The sequence below is a fragment of the Elephas maximus genome, chromosome 15 (assembly GCF_024166365.1).
Source record: "Elephas maximus indicus isolate mEleMax1 chromosome 15, mEleMax1 primary haplotype, whole genome shotgun sequence".
Lineage (NCBI taxonomy): Eukaryota > Metazoa > Chordata > Mammalia > Proboscidea > Elephantidae > Elephas > Elephas maximus.
In genome coordinates this window covers 82,784,468-82,808,727 of record NC_064833.1, presented here as the reverse complement: position 1 = coordinate 82,808,727, position 24,260 = coordinate 82,784,468, and the positions used below count along the sequence as shown (strand labels likewise).

Genomic DNA, 24,260 nt, shown 5'->3' with positions numbered 1-24,260 from the left:
CGTAGCGACCCTGTAGGACAGAGTAGAACTGCCCTGTAGGGTTTCCAAGGAACACCCGGTGGATTCAAACTGCCAGCCTTTTGGTTAGCAGCTATAGCTCTTAACTGCTGCGTCACTAGGGCTCCATTTTGGATTTACTAATTCAAATGTGTGATAATTATAGATGCCACGGAAGTGTCTAATGTTAAATTTGTAGGCTTTTAAGATTTTGTATGGTGAATCTGCTGTAAGACAGCTTAAAAATACAAGCAGAAAACCAAAGGTTCAAAAATGGCTTAAAATGATTTTTATTTTATTAGGCTGACATCAAATCCCTTTATTTGTAATTAATTAAAAAAAATTTTTTTTAATTGGTACTTTAGATGAAGGTTTACAGGGCAAACTAGTTTCTCATTAAACAATACGTGTACTGTTTTATGATATTGGTTGTCAACCCCAATTAAAATGATTTTTAAATTAGGTACTTCAACAGCAATTTAAAAAATGTAATTCTAAAAGGTAATGATTCTGAGGTATGTGCTAAGACAAACTTTTACATTATATGTAAAAATGCATTTTATTTAACTTGGTAATTATCTTGTACAAATCACCCTTGTATGATTATACTAATACTCCTATTTTATTCTTAACCAGTGACTTAAATAATTTTTTTTTAAATAGAACATAAAAGAAACTGCCAGCCCAGTGACTTGTTTCAGTGCATTATGTATAAAATTATATTTGTTCATAGTCATACACTGTCTTTTAAAACATTTAATAACCGTTATTTTGATAAACATACATGTACGTGTACACATAAAAAAAAAAAAATTTTTTAACACACACATTTATTTCCATGCCAGAGAAATTTGAATTTGTACTGCTTTAACCAGATCAGTGCAAGCCAAAGTATATTTTGAAGAAAATTTTAATTTATGTTTTGTTTGTAATTTTTAGTATTGAATGCTTATTTTTGTTAGTTGCCATCCCGCTGATTCCGACTCATGGTGATCCTATACAAGCAGAGTGGAGGTGCACTGTGGGGTATTCATGGCTATGACCTTCCAGAAGTAGATCGCCAGGCCTGTCTTCTGAACTGCCAGTAGTTGAGCTCTTGGTCATTTGCGCCACACAGGGACTCCTAGAACATTTTTATTTTGAGATATTCTTATTAAAAAAAAGAGATGCCTTAGTTGAATACCTTTAGTACACGCTATGCGTACTGTACCTGCACTCCCTGGAGTCCTATGGTGAAGACCCCTGTTTAACTTCGGTTAACCTGGAATTCTCTAAACTCATGTGGAAACCCTGGTGGTGTAGTGGTTAAGTGCTATGGCTGCTAACCAACAGGTTGGCTGTTCGAATCCACCAGGTGCTCCTTGGAAACTCTATGGGGCAGTTCTACTCTGTCCTATAGAGTCGTTATGAGTCAGAATCGAATCGATGGCAATGGGTTTTTTCCTGTGGGTTTCATGTGACACATAACAACTTTAAAAATTTTTTTATGTATTTTCGGAGAAAATATACATTGTAAAACCTGATGCCCTGCTACAGTTTCTAGACATAATGATCAGTGACGTTGGTTACATTCTTCACATTGTGTCAACATTCTTGTTATTTCTGTTCTAGTTGTTTCACTTCCATTTATTTAATCTCTCTGCTCCCCAATCTTTTCATCTGTGCTTTAAAATAGCTGCTCGCCCTTTGATCTTATGTAGATTTTGTTTAACGCAATACTCAAGGGTGACAATCTTTTTTTTAAATTTTTTTATTGTACTTTAGATGAAAGTTTACAGAACAAACTAGTTTCCCATTAAACAGTACACATACTGTTTTATGACATTGGTTAGCAACCCCATGGCATGTCAACACTCTTCCTTATCGACCTTGGGTTCCCTATTACCAACGTTCTTGTCCCCTCCTGCCTTCTAGTCCTTGCCCCTTGGCTACTGTGCTTCTTTAGTCTCTTTTTGTTTTATGGGCCTGCCTAATTTTTGGCTGAAGGGCGAACCTCGGGAGTGACTTCATTACTGAGCTGAAAGAGTTTCTGGGGACAGTACTCTCAGGGTTTCTCCAGTCTCTGTCAGGCCAGCAAGTCTGATTTTTCTTTTTGAGTTAGAATTTTGTTCTACACTTCTTTCCAGCTCTGTCCGGGACGCTTTGCTGTAATCCTGTCAGAGCAGTCAGTGGCGGAGGCCAGGCACCATCTGGTTGTACTGGACTCAGTCTGGTAGAGGCGGTGGTAGATGTGGTCCATTAGTCCTTTGGACTAATCTTTCCCTTGTACGTTTAGTTTCTTCATTCTTCCTTGCTCCCGAAGGGGTGAGACCAGTGGAGTATGCTAGATGGCCGCTCACAGGCTTTTAAGACCCCAGATGCTACTCACCAAAGTGGAATGTAGAACATTTTCTTTATAAACTGTTATGCCGATTGAGGTAGCTGTTCCCTGGGATCATGATCCCCACAGCCCTCAGCCCAGCAATTCGCTCCCTTGGGGAGTTTGGATGTGCCTATGAAGCTTCCATGACCTTGCCTTGTACAGGTCGTGCTGGCTTCCCCAGTATTGTGTACTGTCTTACCCTTCACCAGAGTTACCACTTACCTATTGTCTATTTAGTGTTTTTCCATCCCCACCCCTTACCTCCCTCATAACCATCAAAGATTGTTTCTTTTTGTGTGTAAACATTTACACGAGTTTTTATACTAGTGGTCTCATACAATACCAGTCCTTTTGTGATTGCCTTATTTCACTCAGCATAAAAAAACGCCCTCCAAATTCATCCATGTTATGAGATGCTTCACAGATTCATTGTTCTTTATCATTGCGTAATACTCCATTGTGTATATGTACCACAGTTTGTTTATCCATTCATCTGTTGGTGGGCATCTAGGTTGTTTCCATCTTTTTGCAATTGTGAACAGTGCTGCAGTGAACATGGGTGTGCATATGTCTATTCATGTGACGACTCTTATTTCTCTAGGATATATTCCTAGGAATGGGATTGCTGGATCATGTGATATTTCTACTTCTAGCTTTCTAAGGAAGTGCCATATCGTTTTCCAAAATGGTTGTATCATTTTGCATTTCCACCAGCAGTGCATAAGAGTTCCAGTCTCTCTGCAGCCTCTCCAACATTTGTTATTTCCAGTTTTTTTGATTCGTGCCAGTAATATGGGGTGAGATGATATCTCACTGTGGTTTTGATTTGCGTTTCTCTAATGGATAGCGATCTTGAGGATTTCCTCATGTGTCTGTTAGCCATTGGAATGTCTTCTTTGGTGAAGTGTCTGTTCATTTCCTTTGCCCATTTTTAATTGGATTATTTATCTTTTTGTTGTAGAGGTATTGAATTTTTTAAAATAGATTTTAGAGGTTAGGCCTCTGTCTGATTCGTGACAGCCAAAAATTTTTTCCCACTCTGTAGGTTCTCTTTTTACTCTTTTGGTGAAATTTTTGATGAGCTTATGTGTTTAATATTTAGAAGAACCCACTTACCTCGCTTATCTTCTGGAGTTGGTGTATTGTTGGTTGTGGTGTGTATCGTATTAATGCTGTGTATTAGGGTCTCCAGTGCTAATCCTGATTTTTGTATGTTTATCTTGTATCCTGCAACTCTGCTGAAGCTTTCTATTAGTTCCAGTAGTTGTCTTGTGGAGTCTTTTGGGTTTTCTATGTATAGTGTCATATCATCTGGAAATAGGAAAAGTTTAACTTCTTCATTACCAATTTGGATGCCCTTTATTTCTTTTTCTTGCCTTATTGCTCTAGCTAGGACTTTCAGCACAGTGTTAAATACGAGTGGCGATAAAGGTCATCCTTGCCTTTTCTTGTTCTTGAAGGGAATGTTTTTAGCCCCTCTCTGTTAAAAATTATGTTGGCCATTGGTTTTGCATAAATCCAGTGCCGTCGAGTCGATTCCGACTCATAGCGACCCTACAGGACAGAGTAGAACCGCCCCACAGAGTTTCCAAGCATGGATGCCCTTTAATATGTTGAGAAATTCCCATTCTATAAAAAAAACTCTTTTTTTTTTTAACTTTTATACCTATTTTATTGAGCGTTTTTGTCAGGAATGGGTGTTGGAATTGTTGAATGCCTTTTTTGCGTCGGTTGGGATGATCATGTGGTTCTTACCTTTTATCTTTGTGGTGGATTACACTGATTGATTTCCAATGCTGAACCATCCTTGCATACCTGGTATGAATCCTGTTTGGTTGTAGTGTATTATTATTATGAGATGATGCTAAATTCTATTGGCTAGAATTTTTTTTTTTTAGAATTTTTGCATCTATATTCATGAGATATATTGGTCTGTAATTTTCTTTTTTTTTTTTTTTTTGTGGTGTCTTTGCCTGGTTTTGGTGTTAGGGTTAGGCTGGCTTCATAGAATGAATTCAGAAGTATCGCTTCCTTTTCTACATTCCGAAATAGTTTGAGTAGTACTGGCGTAAGCTCTTCTCTGAATGTTTGGTAGAATTCTCCAGTGGAGCTGTCTGGGCCAGGGCTTTTTTTTGGAGGGGGGGGAAGGGGGATTTGTGTTAGTTCAGGTAGGTCGTGTGTTCCTAGAAATTTGTCCGTTTCCTCTAGCTTTTCAAATTTGTTGGAGTATAGTTTTTCATAGTACTCTGTTATGATCCTTTTTATTTCAGTTGGGTCTGTTGTAATGTCCCCCATTTCATTTTTTACTTGGGTTATTTGCATCCTCTCGTGTTTTTCTTTTGTCAGTTTGGCCAGTGGTTTGTCGATTTTGTTGACCATTTCAAAGAACCAACTTTTGGTTTTGTCGATTCTTTTTATTGTTCGTCTGTTCTCTGTTTCATTTATTTCTGTTCTGATCTTTATTTTTTCCTTTCTTCTGGTGGCTGCGGGGTTCTTTTGATGTTCTTTTTCTATTTGTTTGAGTTGTGTAGCTAATGTTTTGATTTTGTCCCTCTCTTTTTTGATGTGTGTGTGTATTGCTATAAATTGACCTCTGAGGACTGCCTTTGCTGTGTCACATAGGTTTTGGTATGACGTGTTTTCATTCTCATTTGATTCTAGGAATTTTTTATTCCATCTCTGATTTCTTCTTTTACCTGGTGATTTTTAAGCAGGGTGTTTTTCAGTTTCCATGTAATTGATTTTTTTCCCTTGCTCTTCCTGTTGTTAATTTCTGCTTTCATGGTGGTATGATCAGAGAAGATACTTTGTATTATCTCAGTGTTTTGGATTTCGTTGAGGGTTGCTCTGTGGCCTAAGATGTGGTCGTTTCTAGAGAACGTTCCATGTGCGTTGGAAAAGAATGTGTATTTGCTGCTGTTGGGTAGAGTGTTCCATATATGTCTATAAAGTGAAGTTGGTTGATTGTGCCCTTTTAACTCTTCTGTGTCTTTGTTGACTTTCTTTCTGGATATTCTGTCCTTTACTGAGAGTGGTGTGTTGACATGTCCTACTATTATTGTGAAACTGTCCGTTTCTCTTTTCTGTGCTGTTAGAGTTTGTTTTATGTATTTCGGAGCCTGGTCATTGGGTGCATAGATGTTTATTATGGTTAAGTCTTCATCATGGATCATGCCCTTAATCATTATATTGCGCCCTTCTTTGTCTTTTATGGTGGATTTTTTTTTTATTTTATTTTATCTGGGATTAGTATTTCCACTCCTGCTCTTTTTTGGTAGCTATTTGCTTGATGTATTTTTTTCCATCCTTTGATTTTTAATACATTTACATTTTTTTTGTTTCTAAGCTGTATCTCTTGTAGACAGCATATTGATGGATCCTGTTTTTCTTATCCATTCTGTCACTCTCTGTCTCTTTATGGGTGCATTTAGGCCATTTACATTCAGTGTAATTATTGATAGGTGTGAATTTATTGCTGTCATTTTGTAGTGCTTTTTTTTTTGTGGTGCTAACGTTTTCTTTGTTCCTCTTACTCTCTGTGGTGAATTCCTTTTGTTGGTGGATTTTTTGTTTTTGTAGTTTTTTTTTAATTGAGACTTTATGTTTTTCTTGTTTATTTTGATAAGTAGTTTTGTTAACTTTGTGGTTACCTGAAATTTACCCTTATCTTCCTAGATTTGAACCAGTCTATTATTACTTGGTATCACCTTGCCATTCTCTCCATTAGAAAGTTCTATACCTACACCATTTATTCCCTTTTTTATTCTTCTGATGTTGTTGCCATTTACAGATTAACCTCTCTTGTTCCCTGTTGTAATTCTTTTGGTTTTGGATAGTCCTTGAGAGTTCATTTCCTAGGTTGGTATCTGGCTGGTACAATCTTGCATCCTAGTTCAGGCTGTGGTCTGATGTTTGTTTGTTCTCAGACCTAAGGACTCCCTTTAATAATTCTTGTAAGTTTGGTTTGGGTTTTACACATCCCTTTAATTTCTGTTTATCTACTTAAAGTCATATGGTGTTTTATTTCGGACTGTACTGGAACCATCCTATCCTGTTTTTCTAAATATGTTTTGATATTGTCTGCTGTCTTTGGGACATTCAGTAATTTTCTTCATTTATTGATTGTAGATCTGCATGCTTCTTCCTGCTTTTTTGTTTCATTTGGTTATGTCTGAGCAGTTGGGCTGTACGTTCTTTGTTGTTTACTTGCCTGTCATCATGATGCTTTTCGCCTCCTTATCCAATGGGCAGGTCCAGTCGCTCAGCTGTTGTGCAGGAGGGCAGGTCAGCTGAAGGGGCGGGGCTGGGATGGGCTGTTTATGGTACGTACTTGGGCTGACAAGGTCGACTGGGAATGAGGGTTGTGCAGGTTCTGTTAGGCCATGAGTGTTCTGCTCAGGGATGTGATATTCAGTGCATGATGCAGGTAGGCAGGAAGGAGAGGGGAGGTTGTGATTAGTGGAGCTGATATGGGTATAGGAAAGAGGAGAGAGAGCAGAAACAAGAGCCCAAAAAAAAAAAAAAAAGAGTACTAATGGAGCTTGTTTTGGAGCAGAGAGATGAGAAACTGAGAAAAACAAAGCTGAAAAAAGAAAAAGGGAAGAAAAAAATAACTAGATAAAAATTTAAAAAAAAAAAAAATCCCCCAGTGGTTCCACTGGTGCAGCTGTGAAGATGACAGAAGTGGTTCCCCGGCTGCACAGTATAGCCTGGCTGGTGGGGGGGCAGGGTATGGATGTCACATAGCTCCAGGTATTCAAGAGGCAGGGGGAAAAGGTAAGTACAGTGAGATGAGAACTGTGAAGTGAAAAAAGACAGAAAGGAAAAAAGAAAAAAAAATGCCCCCAGGGATCCCACTGACTTGGCTCTGTAGACTTGGAAAGTGGCTCCTAAGCTGTGTAGTGCAGCCCGGCAAAAAGGGGCTTCCAAGCCACAAAAAGAAAAAGAAAACAAACAAGAAAAAGAAAGCAATTAAAAAAAAAAAAAGAAAGCCCTGGGGATCCCAGCATCATGGTATCATGGGCCAGGGGAGTGTTTCCCCAGTTGAGTGGTGCTTAACAACCTTTCAAGAGGAAGCAAAGATGGCACATGAGGCCAGGTGTTGGAGAGAAAGGAGGGGAAAGTGGTGGGAGGCACGGAAGAAACCAAAAGAAACGGAAAAAAGCAATAGCAACAACAGACAAATGGCATTCAGGGAGTCGGCCAGCTTAGGCAGGGTGAATCCAAGCTGCCTGTGGCCAAAGCAGTTGCCTCCTAGCCAGGAGACTGTGGCTGATGGGAAGCAGAGGAGGCCGGGCGGGGGGCTGGGGGGGGAGAGAAAGATGGAGTTTAGGAAAGCACATATCACTGGTTGCATGGTGGTCTGTCTCCTCCTGGGAACCTCGTGAACCTGCTTTCCCATACTCCCTGTCCTCCAGTCTCCGATGTGGGTGGGGTGAATCCAAGCAGCACAGATGCTGCATTTCCTGGCTGGCTGAGCCACGGCTGCCAGCCAGGAAGCACGGAGGTAGTGCAGCAGGTAGAGGATGGGGGATGGGAAAGTGTGTATCGCTGGTTACCGGGTGCTCTCTCTCCTGCTGGGAGCTCCATGAAGCTGCTTTCTTGTGCCCCATGTCTGCCTTTCTCTGAAAGGAGTCCAAGATGGCAAATCTGTGCTGCATTAGCTAATAGGGGACCTCTGCACGTATCTCTGCTGGCCCTCTGTTCTCAGTTTCTTATTCCATTTGGTGCTTGGCTGAGTTCTTTATCTCTTCATTTAACACTTTGGGTTCCAGGATTGATGTCTGTCTATGTTTTACTTAGTTTTTTGTGTCTTTGCTGTGGAGAGATGGCATGGTCCTTCTGTCTATGGTGCCATGATGGCCAGAAGTCAAGCATGACAATCTTTACTCTTTGGGCTAACCCATTACCTACTTTCAAGGTAACTTAGGGGATAGCTTCAATTCAAGGTTTGAAGAGCAACTCAGGGCCGTATAGTCTTGGGGACTCCTCCAGCCTCAGTAGGTCCAGTAAGTCTGGATTCTTTAAGAATTTGAAGTTCTGTTCCTCATTTTTCTCCTTTTTATCAGGATTCATCTATTGTGTCCCTGATCAGCAAGTTCAGTACTGGTAGCCAGGAGGCAGTGGTTCATGTAGACATATAGTCTAGCTCCTTCTCTGATTCTTTGGTTTCCCTCTTTCCCTTTTCTACTATTTGAATAAAGACCAATAGTTGTATCTTAGATGACTGCTTGTAAGCTTTTAAGACCCCAGATACTACTCACCCTACTGGAGGGTAGAACATAAACTTTAAGAGGTGTATTATGCCAGTTGACTGGGTTGTCCCACAAGACCATGGCCCTGAGATTCCCAACCAAGAGAACTAATCTATGAGGTGATTGTTATGTCTAATTAATATCAGCATCTGTAGCCTCATTTCTTTTTTTCCCTTGGTTCTTGTTACTGTTGCAAACCATACACCACCTACCATGTGCCCATTTATCCCTTTTTCCTGTGTGCAGCTTATTGACGTTAGTTACATCAGCCATGCTGTACAAACTTCACCCATATTTGGTGCTACCTTTCCCATTTCTCTAAACAAAAAGCGACTAGTACCTAGGGAGTACTTCTCCCTCTTCCCCCATGCCCACCCCTGGTAACCTCTGATGAACATTAGCTTCTGTATATTTACCTAATTATGTCATTTCATGAAAGTGAGAACATACAATATTTGGTTCTTTTTGTGATTGACTTATTTTTCTCAACTTAATGTCCTCCAGGTTTATCCACGTTGTAGGATGTTTCAGGGACTCATTTTTCTTTATTGTTGAGTAGTATTCCATTGTATGTACACACCACATTTTACTTGTGCGTTCATCCATTGGTGGGCACTTAGGTTTGCATCTTTTTTGCTGTTGTGAATTGTACTGCAATGAACATAGGTGTGACTATGTCTGTTCATGCCACTTCTATTAGATCCCTAGGGTATATATGTAGGAGTGGAATTGCCAGGTCATATGGAAACCCTGGTGGCATAGTGGTTAAATGCTACGGCTGCTAACCAAAAAGGTTGGCAGATCGAATCCTCCAAGCGCTCCTTGGAAACTCTATGGGGCAGTTCTACTCTGTCCTGTAGAGTCGCTATGAGCTGGAATCGACTCGATGGCACTGGATTTGGTTGGTTTTGGTATGGCAGTTCTACCTCTAGTTTTTTGAGGAACCACCAGATTGTTTTCCACAACGGCTGTATCATTTTGCATTCCATTGGCAATGGATGGGAGTTGCAATGTGTAACAACATTTAATGTCCTAAACTTAAAAAAAAAAAAAAAAGGTGTTCTGTGCCTTTTGCAAGAAACCCTGATGGTGCAGCTGTTAAGTACTAGGCTGCTAACAAAGATTTGAACCCACCAGCCACTATATAGGAGAAAGATCTGGTGATCTGCTACCGTAAAGATTTTAGCCTTGGAACCCTGTAGTTCTACTCTGTCCTTTAGGGTCACTGAGTCAGAATCTACTTAATGGCAAGGGGTTTTACCTTTTGCTTTTTCTCAATTCACATGACCAGCGTGCTTGATATTGTTCACTTGTGTAGTGTATTTGTGTTCATAAATGTATTCATCCAATAAATAATTATTCCTGGAAATTGCTAAGAATGAGCTGAATAAAACTAACTGGCATATAAAAGGCTTGATCTTGAGGCCCTGACTCCATTAATACCAAAATTAGCCAAAGAGAAAATACTCTAGTCCTTGGTTCTTCTTAAGAATTTTTTTTGTGCTTATTATTTTATATCAAAGAATGAAAGTTAAAAAATATTTCAGTTGTCAGTTCAAACTAATGCCCCCAATCTTGAAGTAAAAAAAAAAAAAAAATTTTTTTCCCCCCACAAAGAGGGTTTTGAAACCTTGCTAGCAATGCATTTTTATGCCATCGGTCACTCAGACTCAATGCCGACTTATTGCTCAGGCTGGTTCTGGTGAAGACAGGATTCCTGGCCAGCGCTGGCCTCCCTGTTCATCCCAGCGCAAGCTCAACTTCTTCCAGGACACCTCCGAGGTGTTAGCTTGGGCTAGGTGCGCCACCCCTTTCCTCTAACAGCTACCATGGCTGCCTTGTTTCCTGTTTTATCCTCACTAAATATTTGTTGAATGCGTAAATGGATTGGGCACCAGATGTCGGGTGTATCTTCTTTTTATCAATGTCATTGATAAGAAATGGGTGTTACAATCTCAAAAGGACTTCTTGAACCTTTGCGAAAACGTTCTTCTAACTCTGTGGTACACTCCTCTGGCTAAAGATTGGACTTCAGCTTTTATACAGAACTCTTTTCTTAAAAGAGTGTAAAGGGATCAAGACCTGAGGAATACTTGGAAAATAAAAAGCTAAGAATGGTGGGTGCAGAGGGCAGTAGCTTGCTCTGCTCATGATGTGTCTCCACAGCCATTTTTAAAATACAGGATCGCACTCTTCATATTTTAAATGGATACTTAATATATGTATTTTTACAAACCACTGAAATCATAGTTTAGTGCATTTTAAGTTTGCCTTTGTTGTTACGTGGGTCTTAACTGATCTGCCGCTGCTTCAGCAGAGCCGTTTTCTCTGAGGGCACAAGCGCTGTTCCTGCTGCATAATTCGGAGCCCTGGTGGCACAGAGGTTAAGAGCTACGGCTGCTAACCAAAAGGTCAGCAGTTCACATCCTCCAGCCGCTCCTTGGAACTCCTGTGGGTCAGTTCTACTCTGTCCTATAGGATCACTGTGAGTCAGAACCAACTTGACGGCAACGTGTTTGGTTTTGGTTTAATTGGTGGGGAGGGGCATGAAGTACCTCGTGACCCTGGTCATGTTGGTGGCATCTTTTCCTTTTTATAAAGCAATATTTGGATTTTAGATTTGTTTAACTCACTCGGTAAAATACAGGGTTTGCCCACTGATGTATCACAGAAGGTTGTCAGTTTGCAGGGACTGTGAGCATCGGAAACGTTGCTTCCTGTTAATATTACACAACGTTCTTGCGTTGCTTGGCATAGCCAACAGGTCAAGGCTTCAAGAACACAATTAAGGCAAAATGTGATTAAATAAAATACCTTTTTAAGCCAGAAAGGGCTGAGGAGTTCTGGAAGAAAAGCACACTTGAGATAGGTTAAAAAAAAAGTTTCATCTCACTCTTTCCTCTTGTAATGAACTGAAAATGGGTACGTTAGCCCAGCAAGTGCCCCTGAGCATGGGAGTCATTGGTTTCATTCCTCTGAATAGGAGCAGGGGGCTTGCCCTCACTGCCCCTACCCCAGCTCTCTGTGGTTAAATTTTTTTCCTGTCCATTCTGCTCTTTATGTAAGACAGCTAGCTTATTTGTGTGTTTTGTCTGTTGTATATCTTATGAGCAGTGGCATTAAAATGAAAGCAATTATCTTTGGCCCCAAGAATTTTAGGGAAAAAAGAAAATCTCCTCGTATCACTTTTATTTATAGTTTAAATATTGAGCATACTGTTACAGTTGTAGAAGCTTATGGCACAATCCTTATATATCCCGTAATACTCCACGAGATGTATGAAATTACGATAGAAAATCTGTCCGGCAGTAAGTCCTATGGTGCATTTTTGACAGTACCTTTTGTATCTCACATTCTCCATGTTTGCTCTAAGAAGTGAGAGGTTTTAGGAAGGCCCTATTTATATGGAATATCAGATGTTAATGGCATTGATTAGCTGTCAGGCAGTGGGAATTGATGGGAAATGTCCACTGTAATGTTAAATGGCATCAGAGAAGAATGCCACACATTGCGGGGAAGGGGAGGGCTGGGCCTGGTAGGCTGTGGAGGGCATTAATCTGAGCTCCAGGTTCCTTGTTCCACCGCATGATTAAGGCTGGCCATCTGTTCTTTGTTAAATGTTTACAAAAACAGCTTTCTCCTAAAAGATTTAAGGAGATATGGGTCTGGTAAACACTGTAATATTTCTGAGCGCCCTTTTCACCCTATTTCAAATAACACCAAAACATAATTCTGCTACATATGCAACAGGATTACTACCTTTCTTTAAAATTTAACCTTTATGTTTTTTTTCGTCTTAATGGAAGATGAAATTCTTTACTGAGATACTAACTTATAGCTTCATTTATTACTAAAAGCAGCACTTAAGAGGAATTGTATGGTAAAGCGTGTTGATTATTTTCAGTCTTTTGCTGTTATGTGTTATGTGCTTTTTCTAATATGTGACTGTACACCAGGGATCTCTCGTTGGAGGCTGGCACTCTGTTAGCCGAGTTACCACCATGCAGACTAAGGAGGGTACACATACCTGGAATTAACTCACTATTCTGAGTTTTAACCATTGCTTACTGGTAGAGTTTCCTCTTCCCAGGAATAACTTTTTCTTCCATTTCCTGAAAAATAGGTTGTCCCAAGTAAGTTTGAGCTCTGTGTCCTTTAGAAAAAGACAAGGCATTTTTCTTTTTAGTTACATTCTGAAATAATGCATAACAACTTGACTTAAGCAACTTAAGTGTCAGGAAACAAGTAAATCATATCCCGCTGGTTCTTAGTTAATGAGAATTTGGACAGTGCCTGCGTTAAAGTGTGTCACAACTACGAGTATTTGTGAGGGGAAACAGAGAGGCGGGGTGATGGTTAGCTGTGTTTTCCCTGTACGGAAATCCACTCAGGCCCATTTACGGCTGTGTATTCTTCCCCAGACACCAATCCTTGCGTTTGTCTTTTCTGTGTCTCCTTATTCTTCTTCAGGTTCTTTCCCTCTCAGCAATGACTAAAAACAGCAATAAGTATTTTAAGAATTGTAAGTACCCTAGGATTTTGAAAGAGACCTTAGAAATCATCTAACCTGAACCCTTCATTTTGCAAACTAACAAACTGAATCTCAGAAGGGAGAATGATTTTCCCCAGACTCTACAGCTAATCTCTTGACTTGGCTTCTGGGCTCTTTTGTTACAGGCACACAGAGAGAGAATTGAATGTCGGTCTTTTTAGCCACCATGGCAGATTTCAGTGGGAACCATATAACCGCTTTCTTTTCATACAGTGATACATACTTTTTAATGGTTTTGGGTCACAACCACTTTGGAATTAAATGAAACCTGTGGAGCCTTTCTGAACGTGGCCCGTGTATACAATTTCAGGCGATGGACAGAGTCAAATGTCCCTGGAATTAGGAAGTTCGATTTAAATCTCAGCTCTGCCCTTACTGTGTGGCCCTGGCTGACCACAGTACCTCTTTGAACTTTACTTCTTTCTGAAAAATTGGGGGACATATTCACATTTTTCTTAAGAGATTCAGGTGAACTAACACAAGAATGTACGTAGCCCAGTTTCTGGCATCGAATACTCAGTAATTACTAGTCATATTGAAATCTGATTTCCTGCACCTATATTTTAAAGTTTGGTTCTATCCTTCCTCCTTGACTGATGGAGTCTCTGGGTGGTGCGTACAGTTAACGTGCTCTGCTGGTAACTGAAAGTCTGAAGATTGGCATCCACCCAGGGGTGTCTTCGAAGAAAGGCCTGGTGGTCTACTTCTGAAAAATCAGCCCTTGTAAATCCTACAGAGCACAGTTGTGCCGTGACACACATGGGGTTGCCAGGAGTCAGAGCCAACTCGGCAGCAGCTGGGTTTTACTTTGCTGATGTAAGCCATGGCCTTGGCGGACGTGGGCCTGAGCTTCCGGCCTGCTCTCCTTTCGTAGGGCATGTGCTTGGGAGTAGAGACCCTGGTTCCATCTGCTTTGATGTCAGTTTCAGTTCCGTCACTTACCATCTATCCCTCCCTGTGCAGGTTACTTCATCCCAGAGTGCCAGTGTCCTCACGTATAAAATTAGAAAAACAATCACACCTAGCGCTCAGGGCTGTTGTGGGGATTGAATGGTATTAAATAAATAAAAAAAGAAGACGGCGGTCAAGTTGATTCTGAGTCATGGCAACCCTATAGGACAAAGTAGAACTGCCCCATAGGGTTTCCAAGGCAGTAAATCTTTACGGGAGCAGACTGCCACATCTTTCTCCCTCATAGCGGCTGGTAGGTTTGAACCACCTGCCTTTTGGTTAGCAGCCGAGCACTTAACCACTGCGCCACCAGGGTAGAGAGGGGTATAAAATGCTTAGCCCATGTCTGGTACGTAGTAAGATGGCTCAGTAAACATTAGCAGCCATTATTGGTGGTGTTGCTGTTTGTATTATAGTTAGTATTAATTATCAGGGAAAGCTTATGAAAAAGGCAGAAATGAGTAACATTCACATATTTAACACTTGGTTTTCTAATTTTTCGTTGGAAGGTCCATTAGAAGTCATAATTTTTGCCTGGTCACTTACTGTGATCTCAGCTGACCCCCAGCATCCCATCCTAATTATTGGAGTTCTCCAGTGTACTTGAAGCGGGCTCTGGGGGTGCTCCTAGTGAATGACAGTGATCTCCTGCAGAGCATGTCACCCCTGACAATTCTGGTTCTCTCTCCCTCAGTGAAATTTTGAAATGGGAAGTTTCAAAAAGCTAAGAAAAGTATTGTCCATGTTTCATATCAGTACAAGAAATTTCACCAATCCAAAGTTATTATGTTTGGATATGTACTTTTAATTTAATATTTTAATGGAGAACATAGAAATGACCTAGACTGTGTAAGATTTATTTGCTGTGTTTAGTCTAGGGCTTTGAACCTGTTGGACAGGCTTGAACCCCTGCTGAGAATTTACATTTCTAACAAGTTCCCAGGCGATGCTAATACTGCTGGTCAGGGAGTAACATAAGGGAAAAATCCTGTTCTAGGATTCAGGAGGCCTGAGTTCTAAACCTGCTTACCTGCTACATCTCCGGGGAGCTTGTTAGAAATGCAAATTCCCAGTGGCGGGGGCGGGGGGGGGGGGTCGGGGGGCGGTGTTTGAACCCAGAAGGAACCATTCAAAGCCCTGGTTTAGCTTTGATTTCAGACTTTCATTGTCCCAGAACCTTGCAATGTTAATTACACTTGTTCTTTTTGAAATAGCTAAACTACCTGTCTTTCCTTTGACTCCCCACTCCATCATGGGGAAAAGAATTTCACTTACTTTTATTCTTTGCGGTTTAGCTTTTGCTGCACTTTTGCCGCTCACCACTTTCCGTATAGGCTGGTTAGAACATGGACAAGATTTTTAGCTGAATGTGAATTTTTTTTTCTTCCCGACTTGAATTTTTTACCGTATTATTAAATTACTGTTTTCTTTTCACTCTATTTGGAAACTTTCCTATTAAAGAAATACGTATTTTTAGATGAGAGAATATGAGAAATTCCACAACTGTCTAGCTGGTAAAATATTTGCTACCTTGAATATAGAATACATTTTAGAAACATCAGCCACTAACTTTCAGTTCCTTTCTTCTTCACCATGAAGAATGATAAACTAATTTCAATTCCTATTTGTGTCTCTCAGCATTCTCCATCGGAGCCCTTTCTAGAGAAACCAGTGCCGGATATGACTCAGGTTAGCGGACCGAACGCTCAGCTAGGGAAGAGCGAAGGTTACCTGCCGTCAGTAGAACAACAGCCACAGCAAAAGAAGAAGAAAAAGAAAAACAACCACATTGTGGCAGAGGATTCCAGTCGAAGTTTTGGTAAAGATGACTTCCCTGGTGGAGTTGATAACCAAGAACTAAATAGGAACTCACTAGATGGATCCCAAGAAGAGAAAAAGAAAAAGAAAAAGCCGAAGGCAAAAAAGGATCCGAAGGAACCGAAAGAACCCAAGGAGAAAAAAGAGCCCAAGGAACCCAAGACCCCGAAAGCCCCTAAGATTCCCAAAGAGCCAAAGGAAAAGAAAGCAAAAACTGCCACACCAAAACCCAAATCCAGCAAAAAGTCAAGGTAGGCTGTGGGCAGAAACAAAACTGAACCCAATACTTCTAGCCTGGCGGGGGGGTGGGGAGGGTGTGGGGGGCATGGGGGGCCGGGGGGGGTGAGGGCTGTGGAGCATTTTGATTTTTGTTGTCATTGTTGAGTTTTTTTTTCCCCTAATGTCCAAACTAAAAAGATGAAGTTTTTATGCATTCTGAAATTTAGGACTCAGTTGTTACGAACTGTTGATTTGGATGATAGATTTTAGAGATCTTACTGGATAAAAATTATTTATTATTTTGAAACATTTTCTTGTATTCTTATGAAAATTTATCATTTAACAAACAGAACAAAGGTAATTATTTCTAAGCATAGACCCAGCAGCCTCATTTTCTGTGATAATGTAGAACCAGGAAGGAAGGATCATAGAGGAAAGAAAGGTTACTATATTTCACTAAGCATCTCAGCCCTGTTTCCCAGAAGTTGAAAAAGGAGAATTAATTATCTCCACTTGGTAGAGTAAGCCTTCCAGGGGCAGAGTTGAAATCCTAGTGCGCAACGTGGGAAAAATCAAATAGCAGTTACCCATTCGATATGCATTCAAGAGTAACATGCGCTTTAGGTTCTAGGAAATGGCCTTCCTTCAGTCCTACTTCCTCTCCATTCTTCCGTCACCAGTATTCTGACCCCCCAGAAGGCATATTTAGCCAGTGAGAAAAGCTGAGAGGAGAAGACATTGAAGACTAATTTTTTCATTTGTACTGAACATTTCTTACAACTGTTCTGAACCAGTTCCAAACATCTGAATCTGTTTTTCAGAATGTGGCTCATGTTAGAAAATATAGTTTCCAGATGGAAGTATGGTCAGACTTGGTTAATCTGAACCTGTTTGCGAACTCCATTAGAAAACACGCGCCGCCCCTACCCCCCTGCACACACGCACGCACGCGCACACACACACGCACTCACTCGATTCTGCAGTTGACGTGTTTGACGTGAACTTTCTGAGATGACCGTATCTAAATCTTTCACTTCTAGACTGTCCTGTGTGTGCGTGTGCAGGTACCCAAATACAGGAGAACAGTGAACAGTGAGATGCTGCCACAAAGTATAATGAAAGAGCAAACTTTGATTTTCAACTTCCTGCTGAAAATACCTAAACAGCCCCCAATAAAAAGTTTTTGCCATCAGTACCTTTTACGTTGCCAGAATAACTGAATGACGTTTAGGAACTCAATCTTACAGATGACTTCATATTTGGATTTACTTATGAGCATTCTTTGGTGCCTCAGTCTGTGGTCTCTTAGTTAAAAATCATTATATTTCCCTTATGAACTTTCTTAATTCACAACCCATTTTAAACTCTGTTTTTATTAATTTCAGAAATATTAAGTGCTTCCCATGGCCAGGTGCTATGTTAAGCATTAGGGCTACAATTGTGAGCAAGGAGCACATGGTTAAATTTTCAGTCTGACTTTTGAGGTGGTTTTTGAGCATATAATTGCTTCTTGTGCTTTTGATAGGAAGGAAAGTCTGTGCACATTTCTCCCAAGGAGAAAGAAATCAAAGCAAAATCTCAAAAACAGTGTATGCCTTTTTTTTTCCTTTAAATGTAGGAGTCTGTAACCTAGAGAAGCTTTCTGGAGCTCAGAAAATACATCACTGATAAGAATTTTAGCCTCAAGATGTCTTAAGTTTTTGGAGTCATCATCTAATGGTCAAAATTGATAAAAAAGAAAATATATATATACCTTGGATCTTGCCATAAATTTCCAAGCATATTCTTTCATGGTCTGATTCTACATCAAACTGGCCCTACCTATCTTTAAAAATATACTTTGCATATCCTGACTTCCTGTAGAATACTTTAGGGCAGATATTAAAATGCTGAATTGAACAATAAAAATTGTTAAAAGGTCCTTCACAATCCTAAACAACTGTTCGGAATTGGGGGCATCAGGATCTGGTCAGTCCTGGGCAGCCCCATGCCTCCTGGGTACTGGTATTGACCCTGTGTTTATCCACTAATGATCACTACACACCTCACATGCCTGTTGCCATCTGTCCTTTAGGCACTGCGAGTCTCCCGTGCAGGTGACTTGTCCAGTACTGCTGAACCTGAGCAAGGATTTGCACTAGAGTCACTGCTTGTGTGTGTTTGGGGGGGGGGGGGGGGGTAGAAAAGAGTGTGCTTATTTTCTCCCAAGAAAAAGGTCTAGTACTTTTTTCCTCCTGTTTCTTTTGCCTGATAGTCTCAGTCAATGTCTCCTATAGGTGAGAGTTGTTTTGCCCCAATGGTGGGGAAATAATTGAAGGGAACACTGCTATTGAGTCTGGAGATGCCCAGGGGAAAAGGGAGCTGTCTTCTTGTGACCAGGGACTTTGAGAGGCCACTGGGCAGGCACCTGGAGTGTGTGCGGCACTCTTGTTGGCCCTGGTGACTTTTCCACTTGAAGCGTAAAGTGTTGCTGATTTAAAATGGAGGGTGAGGCAATTCCTGAGAATCTTTCCTGTCCTTTATGGTCTGTGCTGCAGCTGGGAATGGTGGGCCAATAATATGGTAATTGAATCAAGATTTTAAGTAAATTAGCAAACCAAACCATTATTCTGTTGAACAACAGTGTTTCTCTCTGTCAAAGGAGTTGAATATGTTGAATCGTTGTCTAGTTCTGCTAAGGCTAGAAAGGAAGTAGCATCCCTAAAGCAAGGAGAAGTAGAAGGCATACGAGTAAATGTAAATTCTGAACAGCATAGCAGAATAATTATGTAAATTGAATATGCAGTGATGAAGGTAATAGGGGGTTTGGGTTATGTTCGCACTAGGGTTGAATTGCCATAGCAGTTTGCTTTTAAGCACTGGCATATAAGCGGTGGCAATTTTGTTTTGCAAAATGCTATGTGATACCAGTTATTTTCATCCTTGAATAAGTTCACTTGATGAATTTGTTTATATGGGAAATAATTTTCCTACAGAGGGCTGAAATAGAGGGAATAAACAGAAGTGAAACGGAAAGTTTAGTTCAGAGATGCGCACGTTTTTCCCTTAGAGTCCTTTGTGGCGTGTCGTTGGTGAGGCTGTACAGAACAAACGGACGTCTTCTGAGCGTGCGGCGAAGGAGCGGCCGGCTACAGGTCCAGCTGGCTCTGCCTGTCTGGCAGGCGGAGAGCTTGTTCTTCGCCAGCCACGCACCCTCCTTAAGTTACGTGGGAAGACTGGCTGCCGGAGAGTGGGACAGGCTTTTCTTATATGCTTTTGTGGTGCCCATCTCACCACCTTATCATACTGCCAGGTTTCCATAGGTAGGTGTTTGAGGCTTGAATTTGTGGCCTTTCTCAGCTAACTGGCCCTTTGGTAACCAAAACATAATCACACCTCTCTGTCCTGTGCAGAGAAAACCTAAGAGAGTCTGCCCAGGAGCTGGTGTATAGGATGGTATTGAAACAAATAAAAAAGGTGTTCAGGATCTCAGAAAGAATGTTTAAAATCATAATGATCACGTTCTTCTTTTTGATTGGGACCATATCTTTTTTTTTTTTTTGTCCCTTTTTCTCTTTATGTTAAATGTGTATGCGTATATATTTTTCCATTTAACCCCCCTAGTGCTCTCCCCAGGTGTTCTTATGGCTTTCAAATATTGGCAGTTAATACTGCAAATAACAGCTAAGACATTTGGGGGCTGGAGAGGCTGCCATTTCGCATATGGAAAGATACATGGCGCTGAAGTAGGAAGATCTGCATTCTCCTCAGTGGGTAGACTGTTGTGTGCGTGGCCTTTGTGAGATGAGAATTTGGAGGAAGCACTTTCTTTGAATGACTCTTGAAGGATTTAGTGGTCCATTTAGCTACGTAAAGATTCTTTGAATGTACGTAAAGCAGGGAACTCGGCCAGAGATTGTAACTTGACTACGGAAGCTGCAGTGGAATGAAGCAGTAGAGAGTCGCCTGCACTGCCCTTGCTAGGTGCACATGGTGTGATCCTTGTTCCATCCCCCACCCCACCCCCCCAACAGTATGAAATTTAATAGAAAACTACAGTGCTGTTTTTCAACTAAGTGAAGAATGAAAGCATCATTTTCTTTTAAACTGACAACAACAACAAAAAGACTGCTCTTATTTAAAAAAAAAGTACAAAAGTAGTGAAGTACACTGTTTGCAAACCATGCTATAATTAGTAGTATTAGTTAATATTTCTGTAGCAACGTTCTTCTGGGGAACTTGGCTTTTCAGATAGTGTTTTCTATTCAGCCAGTAAAATCAAAGGTGGCATATTTTGGTAAATCCTATAGGGTCGCTACGAGTCGGAATTGACAGCAATGGGTTTGGTTTGGTTTAACACATATTTTATAGTGTGCTTCTGAACATTTAAAATTTCTCAGTAGAGAATAGACACAAAAGCAAAATATCAAACCAGTTTTTCCAATACGTACAAAACCTCAGATACTCAGATATCTTCCCATCACATACATGGGTAGTAAATTGAACCCACAATTTTTCTTCTTTTTTCTTGTTCTTTCTTTATTCACATGCTATGAGGTAGTCTTGACCCAAGACACTGGGCAATTCGAGAGGCTCAGTTAAGTGTTTTGTGCTCTGTGCCTGCAGAGGAGAGTATAGATTTCTTAAAAGTGGGGCATGAAATGGACTTCTAAGCACTTTCTGTGTTGGGGAGGGACAAGGAGGTGATAGTCTGTGCTTAGTGCCTGTGACGTGGGGGAGCATCGCCTGGCTCTGCCTACTGGTCTGTTGCTGCCCAGCTGCCCATCAAATCCAAGCCACAAGTGAGGAATGGGCCCCTGCATCCACTTCCTGTTCATCTCTCTCACTGAAGTTCATCTCTTTGCAGAAGAGGGCCAGCCATGCGGTCTTTTTAGACCCAAGTCATTCTTTCTTTCAAGATAACCACCCAGGGTCTGTACGTTGCCAGTGAGAGGCCAAATGGTGAGCCTTCCCCTTGTCTGACTCCTCTTAAAGCAGCTGAGTAAGCAGGGAGGGAGAGCCGTTATCCTGTTGTTGGCACAGATCCAGATGTCTTTGACAACACTCGGTTCAGCTTCTACTCATTGGAGGAAGAGGGTGCCTAACAGCACTGACCCTTCAAAACAAGTTCTGCTGACATCTGCTCTGTGCTAGGTGCAAAGGATGGGTCTCACTGGGCCTGCTGGAAATTCCATTTCCGCCAGTCCAGTGAGCTGCAGTACATTCCAAAGCAGTGGCCTGCTGCCACTTGAGCTCACGGGGGAGAGGGTGGCGTCGAGCTCACTTTCAACTCCCATTGCCACCCATCAAGTGAAGCTTGAGAGGTGAGGCGGCCATGGACAGCAGTGGGGGTTAGAAGGGGATTTTTCTGGAGACACATTCCTTTGGAGTCTTTTTTAAGTGAATTGTAGGGTGGATCATGTATCGCCATAGCAGATATGGTTGTGATATTAGGGCTGAAAATAAACAACGGAAGGAATTGATTGTAGGGTGATTTTTAAATTATTATTGGGGAAAAAAAGAGTGTGTATATATATATATATATATATATATATATATAAGAAAATGCTTCTGAAAAGGACTGCACTCTTACAAAAGCAGAGTGTAACAGCTGCGTGATATTAGTTGTCTTCTGCCTAGCGGAGGCCCATTTGAGCTGCTGTAGGCTTGTGTGATGCTGACTTACTGAGCATCAATAATCTGAAATCCCAGCCCTCACTTCAGCCACCTTTATATTGAAGTATCTGTCCGTGGCTTAACTTTAATTTTTTAAATAGGGAAATAACCTGTTGCTGTCTAGTCGATTCCAACTCATAGCAACCTTATAGGACAGGGTAGAACTGCCCTGTAGGGTTTCCAAGGAGCGACTAGTGGATTTGAACTGCTGACCTTTTGGTTAGCAGCCAAGCTCTTAACCACTGCACCACCAAATAGGGAAATAGAGAGTATGAATTAAGGAAAAAGACACTGTACTTTGTTTTATTAAAAAAGTTAGAAAGATAGCCCCCTTGAATTTTCTCATAGAGTATATACTTCTATATATCACTGAACAATTTGTGTAGAAATTGTTGAGTATGAACCTAAAGTCCTGTGTAAACCTTCACCAAAACCACAATAAAATATTATTTAAAAAAAATTAAAAAGAATATACCTGGCTTCTATATGAATAACGTAAATCATAGGCTTTCAGCTTCTCCAGTTGGGATGGGTGGTGATATCGTCTCCTTTTTGGGTTTACCGTCTGGTCTGCCTCATTCTCCACCTACCAAGAGCACCCGAGAAGGTTGTGGGAGGGCAGCAGGCCTCATCTGTTGTGTGACCCACTCCAGCAGATCAGAGGGAGCCTTGTGCATCCAGGGGGTTGGGCTCTGACTGCTGGAGTCCCCCTCATTTGTTTCCCTTGCTGGGCCATGGAAGTGCTGTGTGTAAATAAACGTGGTGTCTTAGAATTTGGCATAAATAGCCAAATATTTGCCCTGCAGTAGGGCACTCGGAAGGGTGTGCTATGGCATCAGGGTGTTGGAAGCATGTGTTTTGCATTTATTTTGTAATGTCTCATTTATTTAAATTCTTTTATGTCGCATCTCAGTGTCAGGCCGTGCCACAGTGTAAAAGTGGCTCATATCTGTGTGGAGCTGCCATGATCAAATGACAGACACATTAGCTAACTGGACTTCTTTCCTGTATTATTTCTGGCAGATCTTAATGCAGCACCTAAAACCTCAATGGCCTTTAGATTTTCAGTGATAATTCTTGACTGTGTGAAGAATCGTTTTTTTTTTCCCCTAGAATATATTCGGTGTTAAAAATAGATCAGGCTTTTTCAGGAGAGTATTCCACTATACTGTGTCTTTCATTTTTTTTAAACATTTCCCTTAAAACATTGGTCAACCCTGTAGCCATCCTCAGGGTTCTAATATTGGAAAGTTTAAAATTACCCAAGGATGGTTGCCAGTTAACAGGACACATTCACCAGAAAAGGTTTCAGGACCTAGAACATCCTCTAGGGCAGCATTGGACTGGAAGGATCTCCCTGAGGAATGTTAGATGCCTTCAGGTCAGTCCCCAGCCTCAGGCACGGGCTTTCCAGCCAGATAGCTTCCAGCTTCAGTCCTAGGACGGTGACTTTTCCAGCTAAAGCATAGGCCCTCTTTGAGCTTGAGCTTGCTTCCTCATCTATGGGATCGGTGCTCATCCATGTAAAGGCTAGGCATGTTGAGTTTGACATACATGCTTTAAAAGAAAGGGAATTCGGTGTCTGACTCTCTTGTAAGTCTCTTTGCTAGTTCTTTCCTAAAACTCTGTCCTAGATCATATATTAAGGGAGTGCCTTTTTTTTTTTTTTCGTTTATAACAGCCACTTAAGGTCACAATTTAGATTAAATTATTTGGTTTGTAAGTATTCTGGTAATGACTTTCAGAGAACTTAAAGTCTGTTAGTAATTTATTACTGAAATCCTGTGTGTGTTCATGAGTAAAATAGAATGCCCTTCTCTTCCCTTCCTCTTCTCTCTCTCTCTCTGATCTAGAAGAGTGAAGTGAAAAATTTGTGGGTGGAGTTGGGGTGAGCAAGGCATCTGGTTGGTGTGAGGCATGGGGGCACGGGCTGGGTGACTCAGAGCCTCCTGCAGGCTAACCTGTGTGTCAGGGTTGGTGGCATAGAGGGGGCCAGGCAAGGGACTTGCCCCTCCACCCCCCCGGATGCTTACCGCCCAAGGTCACCTTGCAGAAAATCTCAATTGCAGAAAATCTCAAATGTTTTGGCAAGTCTGAGTACTCTTGGGGCTTCAGCTAAGGAGCTCTGAGTGCTTTTGGGGGAAGCTGTTGACTTTTGTGCTTGCTAGCTGTCACTCAGTTTGTATTGTCTTTTTCCTTATTAGTTTATTGTGCCATTTGTCTTTTATTATGTTATATTTTAGCTGTTAAATTTGATCTTAGGACTTTTAAAAAATTTTATCCTGTTTAGTTCATTTTACTTTATGATATGTACTACATTTTATATTGCTTTGATTGGCCGTTTTAAACTTTGTTTTTGTATTGTATTTTGTCTTTTCTAGTGTGCCTCTTTATCTTTTGACTTTGTTTTTCATTGTTTAAAAAGCTTACAAATAGTAGGAGGTGCTTAGAG

The 24,260-nt window shown here is 41.0% G+C and overlaps 1 protein-coding gene across 7 annotated transcripts in view; it reads left to right on the top strand.

Annotated features, from left to right (window-relative positions):
- CHD7 (chromodomain helicase DNA binding protein 7) overlaps positions 1 to 24,260 on the top strand; it is a 225,699-nt gene that overhangs the window by 110,166 nt on the left and 91,273 nt on the right. For all 7 annotated transcript variants that reach the window (XM_049853864.1, XM_049853865.1, XM_049853859.1 and 4 more), the window contains one exon: positions 15,755 to 16,185. In XM_049853864.1, the coding sequence (XP_049709821.1) occupies positions 15,755 to 16,185 (431 nt within the window). The remainder of the gene's footprint in view (positions 1 to 15,754; positions 16,186 to 24,260) is intronic.